Source organism: Pelophylax lessonae (assembly GCF_965119305.1).
Source record: "Pelophylax lessonae genome assembly, chromosome: 1".
NCBI lineage: Eukaryota > Metazoa > Chordata > Amphibia > Anura > Ranidae > Pelophylax > Pelophylax lessonae.
This window is the reverse complement of record NC_138768.1, coordinates 109,294,865-109,320,837: the sequence shown is the minus strand read 5'-3', so window position 1 is coordinate 109,320,837 and position 25,973 is coordinate 109,294,865. Positions and strand designations below refer to the sequence as shown.

Genomic DNA, 25,973 nt, shown 5'->3' with positions numbered 1-25,973 from the left:
AGTAAACCCCACTAAGTTTTGGAAAAGTCATGGAATATGAGAACTTGCCACTGTGGAGGAGCGGATGCTTAATTGTATTGCTTAATGATTTTATTGCTGCATATTTTAAATTGGTGTAAGCGTCAATGTCCTTTCCGGGTCCGCGGTTTGCCCTTAGACTGTCAATGGCCAGCAGCAGCAGCCGAGAGATGACAACCAATCAGGCAGCGGAATCGCATATTAGTCACTGGAGGGAGGGCCGGCCGCGGTTTGCCCTGAGACTGTCACTGGCCAGCAGCAGCCGAGAGATGACAACCAATCAGGCAGCGGAAGCGCATAGTCACTGGAGGGAGGGCCGGCCGCATGAACATGATGACGTGGGGGTGCGGTAACCGGACACTGACTCTCTAGCTTGTATTGGCTGTTCCATGATTGCCCTGCAGGTCACGAGGATTTTATGACAGCAACCGGTTGTAAAACTCCCATGCTTCAATTTTGTAAGCACCGGTGGATTGAGAATGTCACCATTTCAGAAAGAGGATTGCAACTCTGGCCACACGTCAAACAATACATCGAGATGGTAGAGAGAGGGAAACTACCCCATCCAAAAGTAAAGTAATTTGAAGAGGTGAAGATGCGCTGTGCTGATCCTCTCTTCCCAGTGAAAGTAGTAATATTCAACAGCATTGCAAGAGAAGTCGACCCCCTTTCTTCACCATGTATTAGTCTGACCAACAGTTTTAGTAAATCTTCCCCAATGAGACAGTATAACCATACAGCCCCTTCTCCCCATAACCTGTATGGTGTATGCAGTCTCATTAGTAGAGAGGTTAAAGATCCTCTACAATCCCTGTCCTTTTGTCACCAGTACACAATGTGGGGGGATCTCCCTGCTGGTGACCACCCCCCCCCCCCCCAGTCCCAAACAAGGAAACAATTATGGCTTGAGCTGGCATTCAAGAGAACCTGTTATCAATGGAAGAAATTGCAGGTAAAAGCACAGAATCCATTTTTAATTTCCATGCTCACTTGCAGCATTTTTCTTTTCCTTTAAAGGGTAAGTTCACCTTTTTACAGAAAATCTGTAAGGTGAATTTACACTGGACCCCCCTCCTGCTATATCGGAGCCCCACAATCTCCTGCTGTGAGGCATCGGTTTGCCACTTCACTGGTCCAGGGGGATTTGAAATCCCTGTGGCTTAATTTCCTATATGTACCTTATGTATGGATGGGAGGCATTCTAATTGGTTGGCACCATCACATGGACGACGCTGACCAGTCAGAGCCTGCCTAGCCCGTTTCTGTTGGCACTGGAGAAGAGGAGAGAAAACCAGGTGGATTTCAAATCCCTGGACCGGTAAAGCGGTGACCCCATGTCTCACAGTCTCACAGAGGGAGATCGCGGGACTCCGGTATATCGGGATTGGGGGGATGGGGACAGGGTCCGGTGTAACTTCACCTTTTTACAGGTTTTCATTGTATGTCATTTACATATATTTTGAATACAAGCGTTTGCACATTGCTATGCTGGACATACACGGCTCAAATTTGGTGGATACCTGTGCTCTCCTCCTCACACAAGTTTATGAAGGTTCTCCATCATAAATGAGGGCTAGGCTGACACCACATGCTTAGGAATTCAGAGCTGTGTTGTCATACCGCAGTAGAACATACAGTATATTTCTGAAGCATCAAACCTTATATATATATATATATATATATATATATATATATATATATATATATATATATATATATATATATATATATATATATATATATAGAAAAAAAAATTCTATTTCATTGCTGACGCAGATCCATATTCTTCTTAACAATTGGTTTATGCTGCCCCCTACAGGAGTAGGACACTAGGCAGGAAAAATCTTTACTATTGGGCAGTCCCTGGGGGGTATACACCCACTCACTCTGCTATAGGCATTCAGTTTTTTTTTTTGCCTAGTCTGGAGTAATGACCTATTTCCCTGCTGGGATTTTGGTCCTAGCATGTTTTTTTTATGTTAATAGGGAGCCTTTTGTCTAAATGTAACTTTTTTAGCTAGTTATGTTCCTGAGAGAACTATAATCAACAACTGGACTGGGCGTCGGACTGGATATTCTAGATCCTTATGGTCTCCCAGTCTGGCCAGCGAGCGTGTGCAGGCCGCAGCTCCACGCTAGGCCACGACATAGCCCCACTGGATGGGGGCTGGCCCGTGAGTGAAACACTTCACCGGGCCGCACACGACCTGGTTTAGCTTGAGTCGCAGCGTATCCCTTGGCCGTCAGCACCCCCCCACCCCGGGTGTAGAGGTGGTCTGTCCGGAGTGGCGCCCACCCGAATATGGTTGATATAGTAAGTAGTAGGGATGCACCGAAATGAAAATTTTGGGCCGAAACCGAAAATGCAGGATGCCATTGGCCGAAAACCGAAAATGACTTTTTCCCCAAATAATTTTAAAATAGGTAGAAGAGGGGCATACGCCAAAAACAGGCAGCGACGTACACCTGTTGCTGCCACCCTGTCACAGTATATGTACTGTGATGGGTTGGCAATAGGTTAATTTTAATTACCAATGGTCAGGGCAGCCATCAGAAATGTTGGGGCCCCTTACACAGCTTTAGGCTAGGGCCTCCCCCCTCCCGTGCCTGACCTCCAACATTCCCACTGGCCACCCCACCAAAACCAACAGCCCCATATATTCAGCAAAACGACAGCCCAATTTAGCAAAGAGATGGCCCAATCCAGCAGAGACACCCCTACATATTCAGCAAAAAGACATTCCAATTCAGCAAAAATACATCCCCATATAGAAAAGAGACATCCCCCATCCAGCAAAGGGAGAGCCCAACCCAACACAGAGACAGTCACAGCACATGCACACATCCAGAAAAATTATCAGGCAGTTTACCAAAAATGTGATGTCTAACAACTTGTCTCTAGCACAGATCTTCCACATGCCTGAGCTGCGACTGGTGCTAAAACCAGCATCTGGTCTGCAGGGAGAGGTGGAGTGCAGATGATATTACTCTGTCTTCTCTCAGGCTGCAGCTGGAAATAAATGAGCTGCATTGGATCACTCCGCTCCCTCACTGTCTCTGGTGGAGGTGACGGAATACCATTCCGGCACTTTGCACCTCTAAATGTTACTATACAGTAAGTTAACATCTCCTTGGTTTGAGGGCATGGACCCATACCAAAGAGTGGTACTTGTTACTAAACAGCGGCAACAAGTATTGGTTGGGGCCTGGGCCCCTCGGGACGCCCGGGCCCCCTGCAAGTGTGTGGGCTGTCCCCCCCTGATGGCAGCCCTGCCAATGGTATTAGTATTATGCAGCATGAGGGGGTTAATGTATTGCACTGGTCACTGATGCATTAGTGACCGACCAGTGGCAGTTAATTAACCCCTTTGTGCTGCATTAGTGCAACCAGTAGCAGTGCAACCAGTGTTAATTAACACTGATACTGGTTGCACTAATGCAGCACAAAGGGGTTAATTAACTGCCACTGGTCGGTCACTAATGCATCAGTGACAATACATTAACCCCCTCATGCTGCATAATTAATACTAATACCAATGGTAAGCTGCCTCACCCCTTGAGCCTTAACTTCGTTCATTCATATACATCGTGAATTGAAGAGGACACTCCGGGCGGGGGGGGGGGGAAGGGGCGGGGCGAGCGGCCGCTAATAGATAGCACTATGTGATGCTTCCCTGTCAGCTCAGTGGTACTGTGTGTGAATGAGAACTGAGCTGACACCGGGCGGGAGGAGCGGCCACTAATAGATACAACTATGTGAGCCTTCACTTCACTTACATGTCAGGCACGTATCTCCTCTGACATGTAAGTGAAGTGAAGGCTCACATAGTTGTATCTATTAGTGGCCGCTCCTCCCGCCCCGCCCAGTGTCAGCTCAGTTCTCATGACAGGGAAGGATCATAGTGCTATCTATTAGCGGCCGCTCGCCCCGCCCCCCCCCCGCCTGGTATGTCACTTCATTAATGCACAGATATCGTAGTAGGGACGTTATTGAGAGGCGGGCGGCCGGCCAGAGGCGGGACTTTTAAAACCTGCCCTGCGCTGCGCCCTCCTCCTTCCTCACGGCTGCCATATTAATTTCGGCACTGTTAACCCATTATCGGCCGAAATGAGGCTCATTTTCAGCCGTTAATTTCGGTGCATCCCTAGTAAGTAGTGTCCCCCCCCCCCCCATATCTCTTGCAGTCTCCGGGTGGACGTGGGCCCCTCCCTGGGACAGGCGGACCCTCGGGTTACCCCCCCCCATCCCCCCCTTGTATGTGGGGTCCCTAGGGACCATCGACCATCCAAGGCTCCCTCCGCAGTCCATCCTCCTACCTTAGTCTGGTAAGGTGCAGGGGCTCGAGGGGGGAGGGGAGAGTTTATCCTGGTGGGGGTCCCTGGGGCCCCTCCATGCCTGATTGCTCGCTGAACCCCTCGGGGGTACCTATAGACAGCATGGCGTACCGTGGCGCTGCCATTTTCTTGTAGTTCAGCTGTACAAGGCTCGGCAGCCATTTTTTTTTTTTTTTGTAGTTTCCCATTTGAAATGCATTGGGCTGCCATTTTCTTGGAGGCCGAGAATGCTGTACAGCAGTGAGCGGCAAGGCTTTACCTCTGGTGCTGACCCAGGTACTTCCTCTTCCTGTGAGGATCATTTTCTGTACATTTCAGATGGTTACGCTCTCCCTAATATCTGGCGGTGGTGAGTCTATTGGGGTCCCTGTAGCTTGTTCCCTCACTCTGCTATATTGCAGCTTAGTGTGCAGGGACTTGTAGTACCACTGGGGCAACAGTGGGGCGATTTTTTTGCAGTATTCTTAAAGTGACACTGAGCTATCCCCAGGTTAACATGGAGTCCAAGGAGCAAGTATCACCTACTGATCCCCCTCTTTGGTTTTGCGGGGACCTCTGGTCCCTGGACCTCTTTGGTGTTGCAGGGACCTCTGGGTCGCAACCCTTGTCTGCCTTAATAGCATTTTTTTTAAATTCTTGGTGTCAAAAGTTGTTATGGTCCTAAAAAAGGATGACTAGTAAAAAGCGCCCGCTGCCCTCACTTGCCTCATCTGTATCCTTGCTTCATCTGTACTCTTCATCAATCCTACTCAGTGCAAGGCACCTTGTCACAATGGGGTCCCTCTTTTTCAGCATACAAGCGACCCTTTTGTGCCTCCTGCATGCAGGAGGAGAATGGAAGACTTTTAGATCTGGGGGTTCCTAGAAGACGTGGTCGGCTAAGCCGAGAGCAGGCCCCTCCAGTTCTGCAGTTAAACCCTCTTCTGCATGAAGGGGTGCCCTCACCCGTAATTGGGGTGGGGGGGACAACTTTGTTTGTTTCTTTCCGGAACCAATTCAAGACGAGTGGGTCCACGAACTGATTCAGGTCTCAAGCGTCGGACAGATTCTTCACACCCAATCTACGCCTATCCCCAGACTGGTTACGGGATCTATGATAATCGGTACAAGATTTGCTGTTGCAGGGGTGATTGGGCTGGTTCCCTCTCAGGAATGCTTTCAAGGGTTTTACTCAAAGCTGTTCACTGTGCCCAGGAAAGAAGGCAAGTTCGTCCTATCTTGGACCTCAAGACTCTACACTGCTTTGTGCGAGTACAGTTGTTTCGAAAGGAGTCCTTTCGCACGATAGTGGCGTCCCTACACCAAGGAGACCTTTTGACCTCTATCGATATCAAGGACGCCTACCTTCACATCTCTCTTAACGCTGGACACCAGCGTGTCCTTCGCTTCACTGTGGGCAAGGAGCATTATCAGTTTGTGGCGTTACCCTTTGGTCTTGTCTCCGCTCCCAGGGTCTTCAAAGTGTTGGCTCTGGTATTGACATTACTGCGACAGCGGGGGATTGCAGGACTGGGGTACCTGGACGATATCCTCTTAGGAGCAGACTGCCATTAAGCCCTGTTGGCCGACTTAACCATCACTGTACGAACTCTGCAATATTTTGGTTGGAACATCAATTTCCAGAAATCTGCTCTAGGCCCATCCTCCAAACTAGATTATCTGGGACTGACTCTGAACTCTGCTTCAGCGAGGGTGTTTCTTCCTCTGGACAAACAAAGAATTGCAGAGGGCGATTCGCCTACTGTTATCCAGAAAGCTGTCCTCTCTGCGGACTTGCATGCGAGCCTTAGGTCTGATTGTGTCGACCTTTTGAGGCGGTTCCGTTCGCACAGTTCCACATGAGACCTCTACAAAGAGAATTTCTTGTCAAGTGGAACAAGGATCCAAAATCCTTGGACTATCTGATCCTGCTGAGCCAGAAGTGTTCTGCTGTGGTAGTTCTGCTCCCTGGCTCTACGTCAGGGCAAGTCATTCCTTCCCCTGTATTGGAATGTGGTTACCATGGATGCCAGCCTGTCTGGTTGGGGGGTGCTTGGAAAGATGTATGTTCAGGGGACTGGACTCTAAAGGCGTCCAGACTATTGATCAATATTTTGCAACTCCAGAGCAATAAAACCTTGCTTGATTCACTGGACAAATCGCATTTGAGGGTGTCCAGTTTGTATCCAATCAGACAATGCCACTGCCGTGACTTGCGTCAATCATCAAGGGGGCACCAAGGGTGTCTGGGTGTCCTGGCGGCCCGAGAGGTGGCCGAGATACTAATATGGGCAAAAAAATTTGAGCCCTATCCGCTGTGCATATCCCCGGAGTGGAGAATTGGCAGGCGGATTACCTGAGTCGTCAGGTGTTGGATCAGGAAGAATGGTCCTTCACCTGGAGGGGTTTCACCTGCTGTGTGTCCGGTGGGGGACTCCCAATGTGGATCTGTTGGCCTCCCGGCTCAACAGGAAGGTTTGTAGCCCATTCTCGGGATCCTTTGGCAGATGCCACAGGCGCACTAGTGGCTCCTTGGGGACAGTATCGGCTTATCTATGCTTTTCCCCCACTAAAATGCTGCCGAGGCTTCTGCGTTGAATAGAGGTGGAAGGGATTTCAGTCATTCTGGTTGCTACAGACTGGCCTGGACGGTGTTGGTACGCCGATCTGGTAGGATTGGTCGCTGCTGCTCCTTTGGAGACTTCCTCTCAGGGAAGATCTGCTGTCTCAAGGGCCGATCTTCCATCCTGCTTTAGTCGCTGGCCTTATCAGCGTGGCTGTGGGAAAGCCAGGTATTGAAGGATAGGGGTCTTTCGGACTGTGATTCTCACACTGTTGTTGAAGGCCAGAAAATCTACTTCTCGGAAGATTCATCATCATCATACATTGAAATTGTACATTGCATGGTGTGAATCCGTTAAGATGCATCTGCGCCTATTTTCAGTGACTCGGATATTGACTTTCCTCCAAAGAGGGGTTGAGCAGCGGTTGGCTCTGGGTACTATCAAAAGTCAGGTGTCGGCTGTAGTAGTGTTTTTTTTTTTTCAATGCCCTTTAGGCACGTATTCTTTGCTTCAAACTTTTATTCAGGGTGTTCGCCACATGGCTCCTCTGATACGGTCCCCGTTACTTCTGTGGGTTCCTAACATGGTACTGTCAGTCCTTCAGAAACCTCCTTTTGAAAACATTAGGGCGATTCCTCTGCTTATACTGTTTATAGAATGTAGCCTTTTTAGTGGCTTTTACCTCTGCGCGCAGAGTGTCGGAATTGGCGGCGCTATCCTGCCGCTCCCACCTTGTCTGGTGGTCCACAGAGACTAGGTGGTATTTCGACCTAATCAGTCGTTTTTTTCCTAAGGTGGTCTTGGATTTCCATTTAAATGAAGACTTTATGCTGCCTTCATTATATCCTAAGCCCAAGCATCCTAAATAATTTTCTTTGCATTCTTTGGATGTGGTTAGGGTAATTAGGGTTTATATGGCGGCTACTGAGTCCTTTGGAAAATCAAACTCCTTTTTGTCCTCACGGTCGGACCTCGGAAAGGATTGGCCGCATCTGCTGCGACCATTTCCAGATGGATCAGGCAGACGGTGGTACAGGCTTATTCAATTAAGGGTCAGGTTCCACCTTTCCCTGTGAAGACGCATTCTAGTAGCACTGAGTGCCTCTTGGGCTTTTCGCCATCAGGCATCAGTGAACAGGTTTGCAAGGCGGCAACTTGGTCATCTGTGCACACATTCAGAAAATTCAACAAGGTAGTTGTGTTGGCATCTTCAGTTGCTTCTTTTGGCTGCAAGGCTTTGCAGGCTGCTGTTTTAAAAGAGAATTTATTCTCTTTGAGGGTGTATGTTGTTTCTAGATGAGCTCCAGTTGTTCCTGGTTGAGCTCCATGTTACCTGGCTGTCTAAGTTTAGCCTTTGGGAATTGCGTTCTTTTCTGAATTGTTTTCCCACCCCTCATGTTAATACTGCTTTGGGATGTCCCAATGGTTAAGAATATGGAGCTGCGTCTGTCAAACGATAGAGAGAACTGGATTTTTGACTTACTGTAAAATCCTTTTTCTCTGAAGTTCATTGACAGATGCAGTATCCGCCCCTCTAATGGCACTTTTCCACTGCAAGTACCAGCTAGTACCGGCTCGGCTCTACTCGGCCCTGCTTGGCCCGGTTTGCTTTTCCACTGCGGTACCGCATGGTATAGTGTCGGAACGGTTCGGTACGGTACGGTATAGGTTTGCTTTTCCACTAAAGTAGTACTAAAGTTAAGTGGGTGGGATAACATCGGGGTGGGTGTGATTCTCTGACCAATTAGTGGCTAGTAGTGACTGCATGCAAAGGATTGTGGGATATGGTACCAGTTTGGTACCTGTTGGAACCACAATCGAGTAGGTACTGTTTTTTCAGAGCCGTACCGTTCGGTTCCATGCAGTGGAAAAGCAAACCTATACCGTACCGAACCGTTCCGACCCTATACCATGCGGTACCGCAGTGGAAAAGCACAAAAGCGTGCCGAGCCGGTACGGTTCTATGCAGTGGAAAAGCGCCATATATGGGAGTTAGGTTGGGTTATTTTCTTCTGACACTGCTTGCAACAAAACTGAATGCCTATAGCAGAGTGAGTGGGTGTATACCCACAGGGACTGCCCCATAGGCGTGGTAAAGATTTTTCCTGCCTAGTGTCCTACTCCTTTTTGTTTTCAATTAAATTTCTTCGTAAATTTAGGCCAAAATATATTCTGCTGCATGTCTTTGGTTTTTAAAAAAAAAAATACCAATAAGTGTTTGTGTGAAATTTTTTATAGCGTCTGCAAATGTGGTGTGTGTGTACTGGAATATTATTATTATTATTATTATTATTATTATTATTATTATTATTATTATTATTATTTTTTTTTTTTTTAAAGTATACTAGTTTATTTATTTTATTTCAGGTGCTTGTATAGTGCTGTCAATTTACTCAGCGCTTTATGTATACATTGTACATTCACATCAGTCCTTGCGGCGATCAGCAACCTATAGCGAGACTATGATAGTACGGCGGGCATTTTGACACTGGCTAACTGCAACTGACCTCACCAGTGACACTAATACAGTGATCAGTGCTAATAAAATGCACTGTCACTGTACTATTGACACTGGGTAGGAAGGGCTTAACGTCTGGGGTATTCAAAGGGTTAACTGTGTGCCTAGGGAGTGTAATGCTACTGCACTGTGTACTGTTTTTTACAGGGAGACAAACTGGCACATTTGCGATGTCCATAGAAAGATCTGTGTTGATCTGCTGGCCATCAGCATTGAAAGGGAGCCAGTGAGACTGCAGCTGCATGGGCGCACGCACCCTCTACCCGGAAAAGCAGAATCGTGAATTGCTCACGCCTGGTGCCAGGAGTGAATGGCTGACAAAAACCCAGACACCAGGATGCAACTTCTAGTCGCCTCGGCGACCTGGCGCCTGGGATTTGTCAAGCCCTGCTGTAAGAACAGCAAAGCTCTTTATTGTAGGAGAGACATGCATGGTCTCTTCCGCAGTCAAAGAAACCTACCTGCCTGCTTGCAGATTTGTTTACATTCAGCAAAGCGCCTGTGTGCCAGGATAACTGCACCTCTGTGCATGCGCCGGAGTGACGTCATTCCAATGAATACAGCTGCTGCCTGCCACTTGGTAGAAGATGCTGGCACCAAGGAGGAACGTAATACCATTGAAGGGAGACAAGTATCGTGGTGTTGGCTCCGCTTTAAGAAATAATGACACAGCTGCACGTCTGCAATAGAATTGCGCATTTCTGTGAGCTGCAGGAAAGCGTGCTCCTACGGCGCACAAATGTGAACTTTGACCCGATTTTACATTATTTTACTTTCTCTACTTTTCTCTAAAGTTACCAGAGAAATAGGAATTATATATTTTTTTTTTTTTTGCAGTAGTTATTTAATTAGCATCTAATCCTATGTGGCAGCTAAGCCCACCTTTTAGTTTTCCATAGCAATGATTGTGCTTTGTTCCCTAGTGCCTCCATCATTGAAATCTTCCAAATAAAACCCTTTTTAATGTGTCCCTTTTTATTCATTTACAAAGACATTAGGAAAGTGACTGACTGGTCTGGCAGTAACCGCTTGATGGGTGTTTGTTTAGGTGGGGCGGGAGCCGCAGGGGTCAGTTTCATGGGCTGTTAACCATTTAACAATAGAACCAAATAACAGAGTGACCTGTTACAGAAACCAGTTGGGGTAATGATTAGTATGCATGGCACAGCCTCAATTTACGCTGAAAGACTTCATGCTGATTCAGGAAACGGCAATGGGAAATGAATCGTACTAAAGTGTTACTTCTTAAAGGGGAACTAAACCTATCTCCTTGACAAAAAAAAAAAGTGAATTGGGTATCTGTGTAAAAATATCAGAGTAACGTGCATATACTAGTAGGAAAAGAATTAGCCGCACATCCAGGGATTCCAATAGGTTTCAAATACCTTTATTTCCAAAAAGTTGCAAGTGATGACACCAAAGACACCAGCATAAAGTCTCGTAGACGCGTTTCACACATACATCTTGTGCTTAATCATTACCAAACGTGCATATACTATTTCGCCAACACTGTGTGTAAAGTTTTGCAATATAAAAATGTACATAGAAGCAGCCATTCTCTCATTACATTTGCAGGCTTTACTTTCTGCTTGGTAGGGCTGCACAGTGGTTGTGCCTTACTGATAGTAGCTCACTGCAAGACATCTTGCAAGAATCTTTGCAGTGTACAGTGATGTAAAACACTCATAATACTTCTGATAGGCAGAGCCCATGTGATCCTGTATCTACTGTATGCTTTAGATCACATGATGAAGCTTGAGCGCAACAGTTTTTTATGCCTGGCAAATAGATGGTGCTTATTCAGTTTGGTAATGCTGACTTATTGTGTAAGGCCCTGTTCACACCTGAGAGTATTTCAGCTCGTAAAACGCTTATCTCTGAAGTCTCAAAACGCCTAGCAAGTAAAATACTATTCATTTCAATGACCCTGCTTCACATATATGAGCGTTTTGTCGCCTGAAGTAAAATGCCTGAAGCTCGAAGTACATGAGCTTATTTTTTGGCAGATTACAAGCGTTTTTGTTAGAGGTCAATGCCTGCCTCCAAACACCTGCAAAAAAATGCATGAAAAAACGCCTGAATATGATACTGAGGTGTGAATGGAGCCTCACACCTGAGCGTATCAGTTTCAGGCATTTTTTTGGGGGCCTTTTTTCAGGCATTTTTTCCGCCGGTCACTCGCGATCTCCCGCTGGAGAGGGAGAAAGGCAGGCGGCTAATGTAAACAAAGCTGCCTGTCATTCTCCCTGGTGTAACTGCAGAGATCATATGATCCTGCTATGTCGTGCTACAGCGTTGCATGACTGCGCAATTGTCCGTTAAAGTCACGCAGTGCCGAATCGCAAAATAGGCCCTGGTCTTTGAGCAGCCAAATCCTCCGGGGCTTAAGTGGTTAAAATAGTACTAAAAGCTTTTATTTTTTTTTATATATATGAATATGGTAATTTTAAATATAATGCACAATACTGGTAAAAGTTTACTTTAATTGTAATGCCTTATATCACCTGCTAGATGGATGGATGGATATATATATATATATATATATATCTATCTATGTATATGTGTGTGTGTGTGTGTGTATATGTGTGTATGTGTATGTGTATATATATATATATATATATATATATACACACACATACACACATACACACACACACACACACACACACACACACACACACACACAGATAGATATATATAAACTATTTTCATAATCGATTAGTTGTCGATTTTAATTAGTTGTTTCGGCCCTAAATAGCAATATGATAGTTATTTGTGACCAATTTTTTTTCCTTGAAAAATCTCCATACATGTTTTGTCCTGCCTGTCTGCTGGTCATCTTTCCACAACTTCCTAGATCCCTTTCTTCTCCTCTGCTGTTTACTTTCCATTTCTAAGGACTACATTTCCCATGGTACCTTGCTTGCAAATATTGATTCCTGTACTGACTCCGCCTCCTGAACTTCATTTCAGCACCTCTGTATTTCTGAATGTAGGCTCTGAAATGTGTGACACAGCATTGCCTACTCACAGGGCATAGTGAATGTTACAGAATTCAAGGATTTCAGTGTGAAAGCCTTCTTCAAACAGACATGGAGGAGGCAGCATATCCCTTCTCACGTGCTTGCTAACTGTAGGCCAGCCACTGCTGCCAAATCAGGCGCTATGTCTATGCGAAAGAGGCCTTCATGCATTGTGAAAGTGTCATTAACCTTTTGTGTTATTTTCTTTCAGTGGAATGAAACAATTGAGCTGTTCCGTGCTGGAATGCCGCAGAAGAGGCATCGCGTGCACTTTAAAATCTTCGAAAAGTGTTTTACGGCCTCGGAAGCTGTAGACTGGCTGCATGAGCTGCTACAGTGCAACCAGAATTTTGGACCAGAAGTGACTCGAGCTCAGACTATCCAGCTCCTAAAGAAGTTCACAAAGAACCATGTTATAGAGGATGTGAAAGGTAGATGGGGAAAAGAAGACTTTGAAGATAACAACAGTCTTTACAGGTGAATTCTAATGATAATTCATTTGCATGCAAAAGTATTCACACCTTCCTCTTAGTAGCACTAAATGCCAATGTGACACCAATGGAGAACTGTAGGTAGGACAGAAGATTAAAGTAGAAGTGCACCTGCATAATCAAAGCTCCTCTCTGCCCCCAAAACCGTCCTGTAAACAGCAGATCTCATCAGATGTGCTCCCCTCTGGATAACTGCAGCATATACTGTGGCTGCGCCATAGTTCTCAAATTTGAAAGCCAAGTTTTTCCTGGTTTTGACAGGTACCCACTCCCACTTTTGCTCAGACCACCTAGGGCTAGACTATGCTAAGAAAGAGTGTACTTGGTCAGCAACAATGTTTAGGTTGGTGGTACATGCCAAGTAACATCCACATGAATGACAAGACCCAAGGTTTCCCAGCACAACATTGCCCAAAGCCTCACACTGCCTCCATCTCCTTGTCCTCCTCCCATACCACATCCTGGTGGCATCTCTTACCCGGGTAAGCGATGCATATGCATCGACCATCCACATGATGTAAAAGAAACTGTGGTTAATCGGACGAGGCCACCTTCTTCCATTGCTCTGTGGTCCAGTTCTGATGCTCACATGACCATTTTAGGTGTTTTTGGCTGTGGACACAAGTCAGCATGGACACCCTGACTGGTCTTTGGCTATGTGTATAGTCAGGAGTTTATAGTTTAAATTTTTAGTTGTTCATCCATGCATTTTGTTAATCTTATTAATACGTTGTGCATGTTATGTTTTATTCAGGAGGAGGGAATGTAGTATGGTAAGCAACGGGTTAAGTTGCTGTCTGCAAAATGTTACAATTATGTATATGTCTGGGAGCTGGGTGTGGCTGAAGTTAGTTGCATGCTGATGTGCAGTGAATAAAGAAGCAACCTGTACAGCCTGTCTGTGTTAATACACTACATAGCCCCATACACAACAAACTGAAATTCCCATTTTTTTTTTTTTTTTTTTTCTGCTTTTATCACCTCAACTTCAGGGACATCATGTTTACTTGCTGCCTAATATATCCCATCAACTTTAGGATGCCATTGTAGTTAGATAATCACCGTTCTTCATTTAACCACTTCTGGACCGGAAGATTTTCCCCCTTAATGACCAGGCCATATTTTGCGATTCGCCACTGAGTTACTTTAACGGACAATTGCACGGTCGTGCGATGCTGTACCCAAATAAAATTCATGTCCTTTTTTTGGAGGGAGCCTGCCGCCGGCAGCGCGAGCTTGCCCCCTAGCTGCAGGCACATGACTGACGTAGGTCTACGTCGGTTCGCATAGGAGAGCCGCACTGCCGCAGAAAAGGCGGTGGCAGGTCGGGAACCGTTTAAAGTGGTTCTAAAGGCAGAAGGTTTTTTACCTTAATGCATTCTATGCAATGCAAATTAAAGTGTTTCTAAACCCACAATAGTAAAATCAGTCTGTATATGCAGCAAAGCATGCTTGTTATACTAACCGTGCTTGGCTAGACACTGATACAAGTCACAGGACTGATATATACTCAAAGGTATTTAGCAGTTTATATTTACTAAAATAATTGCATTTCCATGTTCGGTGTACTGTGGGAGACCTGAAATAGTGAATGCAGGGTTCTAGGTTTAGTAACACTTTAAGATTTAAAACCTGTGTGCTGCAGCCCCCCTTCTTGATCCAGCAATGTTGCGCGAGAGCCTCAGCTGTCCGGGGACTCTCCCTCCTCATTGACTGAGACAGCAGCAGGCTCCATTGGCTCCTGCTTCTGTCAATCAGAGTCAGTGAGCCAATAATGAAAGAGGGGGGTGGGGTCGAGCCGCAACTCTGTCTGAATTGGACACAGTATGTGTAGCTGCTGACTTTTAATTTTTGGAGAGGGTGGAGGGGAAGGCGGAACTCTGCTTTTTAAGCATTTTTTTTTTTTTTGCTCAATGTTGTGCCACTTTTACCAATCTATCGTTTGGTCCAACATTGTCCCCTTTTCTGGTTTTGACCCGTCACATACTTTGTTCTTGTTTCTAGTTCTTGTTTGGAGCGATTTCGTCGCAAGGTGAATGCCTAGGTTTTCAAATTTATCTACAAGATTGGTGGCATTGTTGTGCGCCACAGGGATCTTGGGGAAGATAGCAATATTTATTGGGGTTCATTTAAATGATTGTCCTAAAATATGGTAATTTCAGCCTACAATCTGGTGTCGAGCTGGTGCTGGCTGGGGTGGGGCGCTAGTCAGTGTACCACTGACTTGCGTGTTGCAGTTTTGACCTTGCCAGCAATTGATGTTGCTTTATGGGCTATGCCCTCAAGTTAAAATCTGGGGTCAGTCTAATGTCTGTCTGGCGCTGATGGTAAGGACAGGCCTCTTAGACTATGTGAGTTTATGGGTGCTCACAATAGAACCGTGACTGGCATTGTTGTTTGGTACATTTGGAAAGTTGTTACTTTTGCAAAGTTCAATAAAGCTGTGGCCTTGCCCTATTTGCAACTTAATCAGCTTCCGTTTTTTTGGGGGGGGCAAGGTATTAGTTTATTAGTTGGTCATAAATAAGCCCAGCTTCCAGCAGTCATGCACAGAGCAGGTAAGTATAACAAAATGCTAAAAACAAAAAAACATACACATATATATATATGTGTGTGTGTGTGTGTGTGTGTGTGTGTGTGTGTGTAATATATATATATATATATATATATATATATATATATATATATATATATATATATATATATAAGACTTTATTATCAATTTAACCTGTCAGTGGTCACGTGTTATTTTGATGTATTTTAAGTAATTGTAGAAGCCTCAAATCCACAGCGTATGCTTTTTCTGTGTCAGATGGTATATTGTAGATAACATAGCTTTTTGATGTAAACCTCATGCTGGAGCAGCTTGTGTCTGGTAATACATGATACAAAATGTGGTCCATTAATACATTCCATTATGCTTAGTCTTTTACTTTCTTTGCAGGTTCCCACCAACTTCCCCTCTTAAACCATACCCAAATAGACCCCCACAGAAATTGGAGCCCCTTCCGTTCCCACGATGGAGTAATGAGGATGCTGTGACCTCCCATAGTCATATTCCTGTGAAACCCCTCATTATGGTAAGTTCTGTTTGGTGTTCGTCTATTTTATTTCTTTTGGGTGCTTGGAACATTGGGTTGTTTTCTGATGTTTGTTATAGTAATAGGTTTTTGGACAAGATTAAACTACATCCGCTATTTATCCTTATCACATAAAATTACTTCCTTAAAAGAGCAGTGCAAAGAGCAATAATTGTGTGTTTAGAACTAACAGATATTTTAAATTTTAGCTCAACTGAACTAGGAGTTTAAATTCACTAAATACATTCCAGGTACATCAAAACAAAAGGTGGAACCAGAGCATGAGTAAAAGGAGTATCCACTGCCAGCAGGCTGGAGGCAAGGACCCTCAATCTCTTGGTGGGTTTGCCAGACTTCTGCAAAGGCCTCTGCTTCTACACAGAGTCAGAGTCTGGAGAGTTGTAGCTCTGACACACATAGGTGTGTCAACTTCTGCAAAGAGACCACTGTTTACTACAAGAAAGAAGCTAAGGTTTTTCTCTACAACATGCTGGTAGGGCACAGTCTTTTCTCGGGCTGTGACTGCTTTCTAAAGAAAATACATTTTAAGGCTTTGATGCACTTTGACAGATAATATTTATCACTTGAGCTCCAGAAGGTTTACCCCCTTCATGACCGGGCCATTTTTTGCTATTCAGCACTGCGCTACTTTAAAAATGAAATGCCTCCTGATGACGTCACATCGACGAAACACGTAAAATGTCATTACGCCATTTCTGCCTGCGCACTTCAGATCCTTGAAACGTATGTTCTGGAACTAGCGTTTTAACTACTTGTTCCTCGTTTGTTTGGGAGTATAATTTATTACTGTTAGGAATAAATAATAGATTTCCTAACGGATTCACACTGAGACTTTTTTCCATTTCTGCATACCTGTGGTAACTTACTGGAAGTGAGTACCTAAGAGATTGACGTTTGTGGCCCATATCAGAGGTCTTTACTATTGGACACGTATAGGAAAAGCAACATACAGTCTGTGACCGATGCTTATTACCCCTGTAGGGATTCTTCTCCCTGGTGAGTGCGGATATGGGAGAGATGGGGAGCACGAGTGTACCTACAGTGACGGCATATCACTGAAGATTGGAAATCACTGGCACTGTTATTTATTTTTCCTTCTGATGGATTTTTTTTTATTTGAGGTTATGGACTTTATTTATTGATTGAAATAATTTTTTCTTTGCACACTTTATGTGGAATAATTTTTTACACATTTCTTAAAATATACTTGTTATTGTTACTCATTTGGCACTTAGTCACTTTATTTTGCACATGAGTACTTTATAGATTTGTGCCTTAATTGTTTACGGTATTTTTAGATTGATACTAATGTTTCCCAGACCCCATGCACTTTCTATAGAGTTTTATTAGGCGTTTGCATTGTCACATACTTTCACCTACTGTTTTGATTCACTTTTATTCCCCAGGCAGCGCCACCTATTATTTATTCCCTTTATTTTTCGACTGCGCTACTTTAACTGGCAATTGCGAGGCCATGCAACACCGTAACCGCATGAAATTTTATATATTTTTTCACATAAATAGAGCTTTCTTTTGGTGGTATTTGATGTGCACTGGTATGTGTATGTATGTATGTATATGTATGTATATGTGTGTGTATATGTATATGTGTATATATATATATATATATATATATATATATAATATAGGCAAAAAAAGGCCAAAAATGTTAAACGGATTTTTAAAAATAAAAACAAATTTCTTCATAAATTTAGGTCAAAATGTATTCTGCTGCATGTCTTTTAGTAAAAAAAAAAAAAAAAGTCCAGTAAGTGTATATTATTTGAATTGTGTGAAAGATGATATCTACAAATGATTGTGTGTGTGTACATAGATGTATTTTTTTTTTTTTTTTTTACTAGTAATGGCGGTGATCAGCGATTTGTAGTAGGACTGTGATAGTGCGGCAGGCAATCTGACACTCCCACTTTTTTGGGAACTGACTAGCGGTCACTGACATCACAAGTGACACTAATGGAATGATCAGTGCTAAATTATACACGGTTGCTGTACTAATGACATTGGCTGGGAAGGGGTTATCATCTTGGGTGATCATGGAGTTAAATGTGCGCCTAATAAGGGATAAGAAACACAGGGCTCTGGGTTCATTGAACACAGCTGATTAGCAAATCCCGGCCATGAATCTTTAGCTGGGATTTGCTGACTAACCTCCCTGTCGGTATTCCCGAGTGTGGCTCGGGGTGAAATTTCAGTGCCATTAGCGGAAACCCCGAGCCACACTCGGGGTACCGCCAGGGAGCATCGCTGGATCCTGGTAGAGGCTACTTACCTTGTCCTCGGGATCCCACGATGTGTCACTGCAGCATACAGCGGCCGGATATTCCGCCTGATGCTGTGAGCCCCGGCTTCCGTCTCCTGCGACGTGACGCTCACAGGGGGGTGGAACCGGTGGCAAATTCGAAAAGTAAAACACACAAACACACTGATCTATTGTAATCCTATTGGATTAATTTAAAAATTTAATAAATTGACATTAGTTTGCCCCCCCCCCCCCCGTGCCCTTTCCTGCAGTTTTACTGTACTACACTGTGTGTGTGTGTGTGTGTGTGTGTGTGTGTATATAGATGATAGAGAGATGGATAGAGAGACTTATTTATATTATAGTTTATGATTTTGTGTTTCAAACTTTATCATTCCCAAGATGTTATAAAGAAGAACGCACAGTAAAAAAAAAAAATATGTTAATAGTTGGTTTGGTAAATAGTAAATCCGCGCTAAGGAGTCAAAGGATAAATTAATGTGCACTGATAAGCTGCAGCCTCACTGGAACTATAGCCGAAAGGCTATATAAGTATGTAAGAGTGGAAGTGATGGCGCTGCTTAATCTATAAAATGCAAATAGATGTTGAGATATAGAAATGTGATAAAGGAATAAATATGTAAACATGTGTTATAAGAAATGTCCACAAGATGGCGTAGTATAAAGTGCAAAAAAAGTGCTACAATAAATAAATAAATAACTTCGTATATATGTACAGTAGTAAATGGTAATTGGAATAAATAATCCGCAAAATAAATACAAAAATAGATAGCCTTAAATAAATATGTGAATGAGTGAATAAATACTATAAATAAAGTAACAAATGGTGCCAGGTGAATCTAATATCTCAATAATAAAAAATCTCAATAATAAAAAGGTGCGGGAAACTATTATGCAAAAATAAATAGATGTGCAAATATGCAGGAGAGTTTTATACAAAGTGCGACAAGAGGTGATATTTCCACTTCATATATAAAAATATGTCCGTGAAATGGGGAATGTGCAAAAAGTAAATGTGCGGTAAAATAATTTTTTATACAAGGTGCAACAATAAGTGATAATAGATCAGTTCATATGCTGGGATAAGTCCATTAATTGGTGAATATGCCCAGTGAAATAGGTGAGCGGTATCTTACGGTGCCCCTCAAGGTGGGTGACTGGTGAGCTGCGGGATGGCTCCTTTTAAAAAACCTACTCACCAGATGTACCCACCACACACAGGGGTATAGAGCGGGTACTGTGGATATGCCTCGCTGGTCCTTGCTCTGTGTGGTGGTTCCCTTCCTGGGGGAGATGTGATGTGGGGTCCGCGGGATTTCCCAGGTATCCTAACTTGGGGTCCGGTAGTAGGGTCCTATCCCAAAGGTACTGTATCCAATGTTCCGTGGGGGGATCGGGTATGGCCACTCAAAGGTATGTAGATGGGAGGGTCATGGGAAGTAAAAAAGCTCGATAGTGTGATATCGTAAGATAAATTTATTCAGCAGCACAAAAAAATGGGTACTCACAATCAATAAGTTGAAAAACAGCGTGGTATTGGCGTCCCGGAACGCAATGCGTTCCAACTGGAGACCAGAACCGGAAATGACGTGACGGCGCGGTACGCGTTTCGTCATGTGACGTCTTCTGCAGCGTCGCATCATTTCCAAAGCAAACCCTTTTGTATACGGTGGTTGCTAGGCTACGGGACTCGTTATGGAACATAACGAGTGTTAGATGTAAGCTAACGCCGCGGATCACATTCAGACTCACGGAGCAAAACCAGTGCAATCCAAAAAAGAAAAAACGGATACACCCATATCGCATACAATGGATAATTCCATAGATATAATAATTAAAGAATGAGTGTATATCCCGTGCCGAAAAAATATGAACCACCGTATATACATTCAGGGAGAGAATACTATATATTTAAAAACATGATACACAATGTTTAACAGACACATATTAAAATGAAGAAAAATAAAAATAAAAATGAAAAATGAAAATGAAACCAAAAATCGTATTCAGAGAAAAATAAAAAATAAAATCACGCACATTGCGCCATCCGGTGGGCAGAGGTGCACATGGCCCCACAAATGGTACTGAAGATATATATTACTGCGACTGGAAGCGACACCAGAAATTGAGTATATTATGATGTCAATAGGAGCCATCCCGCAGCTCACCAGTCATACCACCTTGAGGGGCACCGTAAGATACCGCTCACCTATTTCACTGGGCACATTCACCAATTAATGGACTTATCCCAGCATATGAACTGATCTATTATCACTTATTGTTGCACCTTGTATAAAAAATTATTTTCCCGCACATTTACTTTTTGCACATTTCCCCATTTCACGGACATATTTTTATATATGAAGTGGAAATATCACCTCTTGTCGCACTTTGTATAAAACTCTCCTGCATATTTGCACATCCTATTTATTTTTGCATAATAGTTTCCCGCACCTTTTTATTATTGAGATTTTTTATTATTGAGATATTAGATTCACCTGGCACCATTTGTTACTTTATTTATGGTATTTATTCACTCATTCACATATTTATTCAAGGCTATCTATTTTTGTATTTATTTTGTGGATTATTTATTCCAATTACCATTTACTACTGTACATATATACGAAGTTATTTATTTTATTGTAGCACTTTTTTTGCACTTTATACTACGCCATCTTGTGGACATTTCTTATAACACATGTTTACATATTTATTCCTTTATCACATTTCTATATCTCAACATCTATTTGCACTTTATATTAATATTAAGCAGCGCCATCACTTCCACTCTTAAATAGTTGGTTTGGGCTGCTCGTCCTTAAGAATTACTAGCAAAATAATTGTACCGCTTTCAGCACCTAAAATCGTAAACAAGCGTACCGCCAGGGAGGTTAGGTCTTACTGTGCTCAATCACAGCAGAGCCGGTGGGCGGGCTTGTGAGCACCCTGAACCCGGAAGAAAGGCGCATTGTACAGGTACGTTATGTTGCCTTATGTATTGACTGAAAGGTGAAAACTTTTTGCCTAATATAAAATGCCCAGCTTCTAATGAAGAAACTAAGAAATTCGGAGTGACATAAAATGTACTCTGAACCAGGTCTTGCAAAATATGCTCAATAGAAATAGAATTTAATGGTAGAAGAACTGATCTTATCCCAAATAATATTAAACCCTAAAAAGGCTCCATCAGTGGTTATCGGAGATAGGATCGATGTCAGAGTACTCCTCATGTCCCCAAGGAACAGCAGTGTCTCATCAGCAGAAAGTGCAATCGTCCTCAGTGGAGTGGCAGAACCCTAGAATATTTTGAAGATTGCTTTGTGGCAGTGGCTAATGGCTCTAAAGTGAAAAAAGGGGGGTGTGTGACGGGGCACCCTGCCTAGTACCCCGGAAAAGGGGAAAAGCGTCTGACAACACACCATTCACTTGAATTACGGGCACTCGGGGGCCAAATAAAGGGTCGGAATCCATTTGATAAAATGCTGGCCAAAGTCAAGTTTTCACAATGTGTGCCACAGGAAGTTCTACTCCTATACAATCAAATGCCTTGACTGCATCTAATAAAAAGATGACCCTATTGCCCAGATTAGTAGATGGAATCTGCAAATTCAGAAAGAACTGTCTTAATATTTTGTGCTGTAGAACGGGACAGTATAAAACCTGATTGATCGAGATGTACTAAGTCTCCTATAAATTTAGACAAATGTAGCACCCTCCTAGGTAGGTGCTAGAAGAGAGTATAGTTTGAGTCTTCTGCTGATCGGGAAGATTGCTAGGTAATTTAGAGTGCTCTCTGCCTACCAGGAAGAAGGATCTATTGATGGGGTCTGCACATGGTGCTCAGGTGCAGCTCAGTTTGTCTGAATTTTTCACACTGGTCCAATAGGGGAGCATATAGGACAGTAGGAGGAAACCTGACCAGTGAGGGCATAGGCATTGTTACGACCCTGGCTGTTGGCTGAGGAAAGTGCTTTGTTGCTCTATAAATGCTAGGGGCACATGTGCTCGGGGTCTTCAGCTGGAGAGCGGGGTCCCAAAGGGAGGGGGTTGCTGTCCCTCCTCTGTAGAAGCTGCCATGCGTCCTTGGGTAGTCGACCTGAGGGCCAGAAAGTCAGAGAGAAGCTGAACCCAGAGGTCCTGCAGAGCTGACTAGAAGGGAAACAGGAAGGATCTGATTCTGCCTGTTAGTACAGATCTGTGTCATTGGGCCTATCCTGAGAGGGCTATCCCTTCAAGTAGAAGAGTCAGTGGATGGGTGTCAGTCAAGGGGATGCTAGCAAGTATTCTGAAGATGTTCATGAAGTAGTTGCATCAAGTCTGCTGCTAGAGAGAGCAAAAAGACCTAATTCTTCCATACAAGTGGCAGTATGGTCAAAACATTGTGTCTGCTTCCACATGTAATCGGGTGAGGCCAAGTGAGAGTTGTCCTCATTTACTGTGAATAGTTCAGTTGGAGCATCCCACTATTTCCTTCTCCCATCCAAGTTTCACAATGAATTCAAAAATACCCAAATACCCTGGACTGTTTATTAACGAACAAACGGGAATAAGAAGGAATATGTGAAACACCCCCAGCAACTGTCTGCGGCTAATTCGTATGAGGCCTAAGTAGTCAACCCACAACAAGCCTTACTGGGACAGTGCTACACAAACAATTTGCAGTTACTTTTGCTAGTAGTTTAAGCTTATCTTGTGACAGACCCAACCAGGAAATGGGCTTTTGCAGGGGACTTTGGGCTAGCCTTCCACCCACTGATTATGGCCCATTAAGGAGACCGAGCATGGAAAGGAGCAAAGTCTGGAAACCCTTTGACTGGCCTGGAAGTATCTACTGGGATTATGTGGCCAGGAAGTCCCCAGAACAGTGGTGCATCTGCGGGAGCAATTGTACTGGACAGATCATGCAGAGGCACCTTCACCAGCATATTTCTTATCTTGTCCAGCTCATCCTTGAGAGCTGCATAATGCAGCATTTGCCCATTTTGCCCCCCCCCCCCCTCAATATAACAGACTGCACTTGAATATTTTCCGTTTGAGCACTTTGATATTAGAAGTGCCTCTCCACACCTGAGCATAGTGTTGCTTGAAGCTTTTAGCTCAAATAAGTACATAGGCTGCTTCTGAACTACTAATGGATCCTATGAACTTTGGATCATTGATTTTACTTACATTTTTGCACAATTAGATTGAATAAGAACACGTGGGAAAATGGAGGTTTATATGATATGAATTTTATTTTCATGTAAACTTAAGTTGTTACTTTAGGATTGTGTGGTTAATTGAGTTTTTTTATATTGTGGAGCACTAATTTATTTATGGCACAGTGCTGCAATCGATTCTAATTTATTTCAGGATTGTGTTAATGTTTTAGGTTTTTTTTTTTTTTTTTTTTTGAGTGGGCATTCCCTTACTAATCAAGGCTTGTCTAGGTGCCTAGCTGTTGGCTTACTGGTTAATTAGTTGGCTGGTGACTGGATTACTGTGTTTGAAATTTACTTTGCTCATGTGGTGACTGCCCCTATTTATGAAGTGTATACAAACCTGCATTTCTGTTCAATAAAATGATTCCTTTGGTTTTTACCTGTGTATGATGCTTGGGGTAAAGGGCTGGAATTGGCTATCGGACTTCTGGAAGTGTTTGGAGGGCAGGAGGTACAGTTTTGGAGGATCCACCCAGGCAGGGTGCCAGGCGGTCCATCACAGCTATAAACTGAAGGTCAGCTGGGATTTAAACTATGACTAAAGGCAAAATTTCTTTTTTTTTTTTTTTTTTTTTTAAATTTTGGATAGAGTGGTCAGGGCTTAGAACCCCTGTCTTTTTTTTATTGCGGTTTGTGCTCCTTTTTAAAGGGGTGGAAATGTAGGGGCGATCCCACCACCATTAACTTTGAAAATGGAGAATAGTACACAAACATTCATTCTTGCTGGGTCTTGTGAGAATAAGGAAACTGGGGAATGACAGTCCCACTCCAGGCATATGTATGGGTGGCACAAAGGAGTTGGGCAAGGTTTACTAAGCCATTATAGTTTCTATTTAAGGACCAGTGAAAGAAACCAATATACACGGTTGCAACAAGTATGTTTTGTAATACAGTTGGGTTTGATTTATTTAGAATAAGAAATCTGTGTTTGTTACCTATTGAATACCGACCAGTTATAAATTGGTCTTTACAAATATGTGCTTCATTTTCAGTCAACATGTTGTAGTGCTGAAGGTGGGAAAGGCAAAGTTGGATACTCGGTGAGTTTAAGGTGCTATGGGCCGAGACCACAGATTATATGTACCATGGTTTTAGATGGTCATCTAATTTGTATATTTGCTGCCCCCCCCCCCCCCCGGTGCAGAAACTGAGACCGAATTGTACATGGGTTATATAGTATCTAGTGATACTGACGTTACAGACCCTGGGATAGTTTTGCTTTAGACCTTAAATAAGAACTATCCATGTTGCCTCACATCCTCCCAACACTGCAACCTGTTCTAGAAAATGAGTTTGAGTGTGACGTGAGAAGTCTGGCTTTTCTGAGTTCACATTTCCATGCTATGTTCTGTATGATGAGAAATGGTGATGCCCTGCTTCACCTGATGTATTATTTATCACCATCAAACACAAGCATTTGCGGTAATCCTCTTGTCACTGATCCAAGCTAATGATTTTCTCCTATTGTATAATTTTCTAAATGTATTCTAATATGCCACCTGCTGCACTTTAATCTTCATGGTTGATATTCTATTATGCTAATATATTCCCAAATGACAGAAGGGAGAAATGTTAATCAAACATGTTTCCTCTCATCCCATGTAGCCGGCTCTTCAATATTCAAGCACTGGAGAAATGGCTGCGCTAGCGAGTGGAATTTGTGTTTGGAGTGTCAGGTGTTTGTAAAGGTTGTTTCTCTGTGATTGCTGGAGAAGCCAATCATTTATTGATTTAAGAATTTCTGTGGAATCTGAAGTTCTGGGGCTTTATGTTCCCAGTCCGAAGGTTCTTTAGTAAGCATTTAGCATGTATTTAAAAAAAACTTACAAGATCAAAGGGGATATAATGTCTGCTGTAGAGTTGTCTGTTATGCATGGCTTTCTACAGACATCAGATGGCAGTAGAAGATCCAAGAAATCATCTATTGTATATCTATTAAACATTTTTCCATAAACTTGGACTGAAGAGGATGGCGGAACTAAAAGACACATGCTAGAGACTGTTGTATCTCGAAGGGAACCCTAATTGATTGACACCCCTGGCACTGGCTTATCTTGAAGGAGGGACCAGGCTAGACACCTCCTGGCACTGGCTTATTTTGGAGAGTGGAACCCTATAGACACTCCAGGCAGTGGTTTATCTTAAACTATTGGACATTCCTATCCCAGTCAGAAAATCTAACCCATATCTTCCCTGAAAAGGATCAGCCATTGGATGTCTGGAGAGGTCTAGAATTACAGTGCATCCGGAAAGTATTCACAGCACTTCACTTTTTCCACATTTTGTTACGTTACAGCCTTATTCTAAAATGGATTAATTCATTAATTTCCTCAAAATTCTACAAACCATACCCCATAATGACGTGAAAGAAGTTTGTTTGAAATCTTCACAAATTAAAAATAAAAAACTAAAAAATTTACATTTACGTAAGTATTCACAGCCTTTGCCATGAGACTCAA

At 43.3% G+C, this 25,973-nt stretch overlaps 1 protein-coding gene across 1 annotated transcript in view; it reads left to right on the top strand.

Annotated features, from left to right (window-relative positions):
* The window catches only part of DEPDC1B (DEP domain containing 1B), a 113,798-nt gene that overhangs the window by 22,545 nt on the left and 65,280 nt on the right, over nt 1-25,973 (top strand). Inside the window, exons 2-3 of the mRNA XM_082255324.1 lie at nt 12,649-12,914; nt 15,873-16,008. Coding sequence (XP_082111450.1) covers nt 12,649-12,914; nt 15,873-16,008 — 402 coding nt within the window. The remainder of the gene's footprint in view (nt 1-12,648; nt 12,915-15,872; nt 16,009-25,973) is intronic.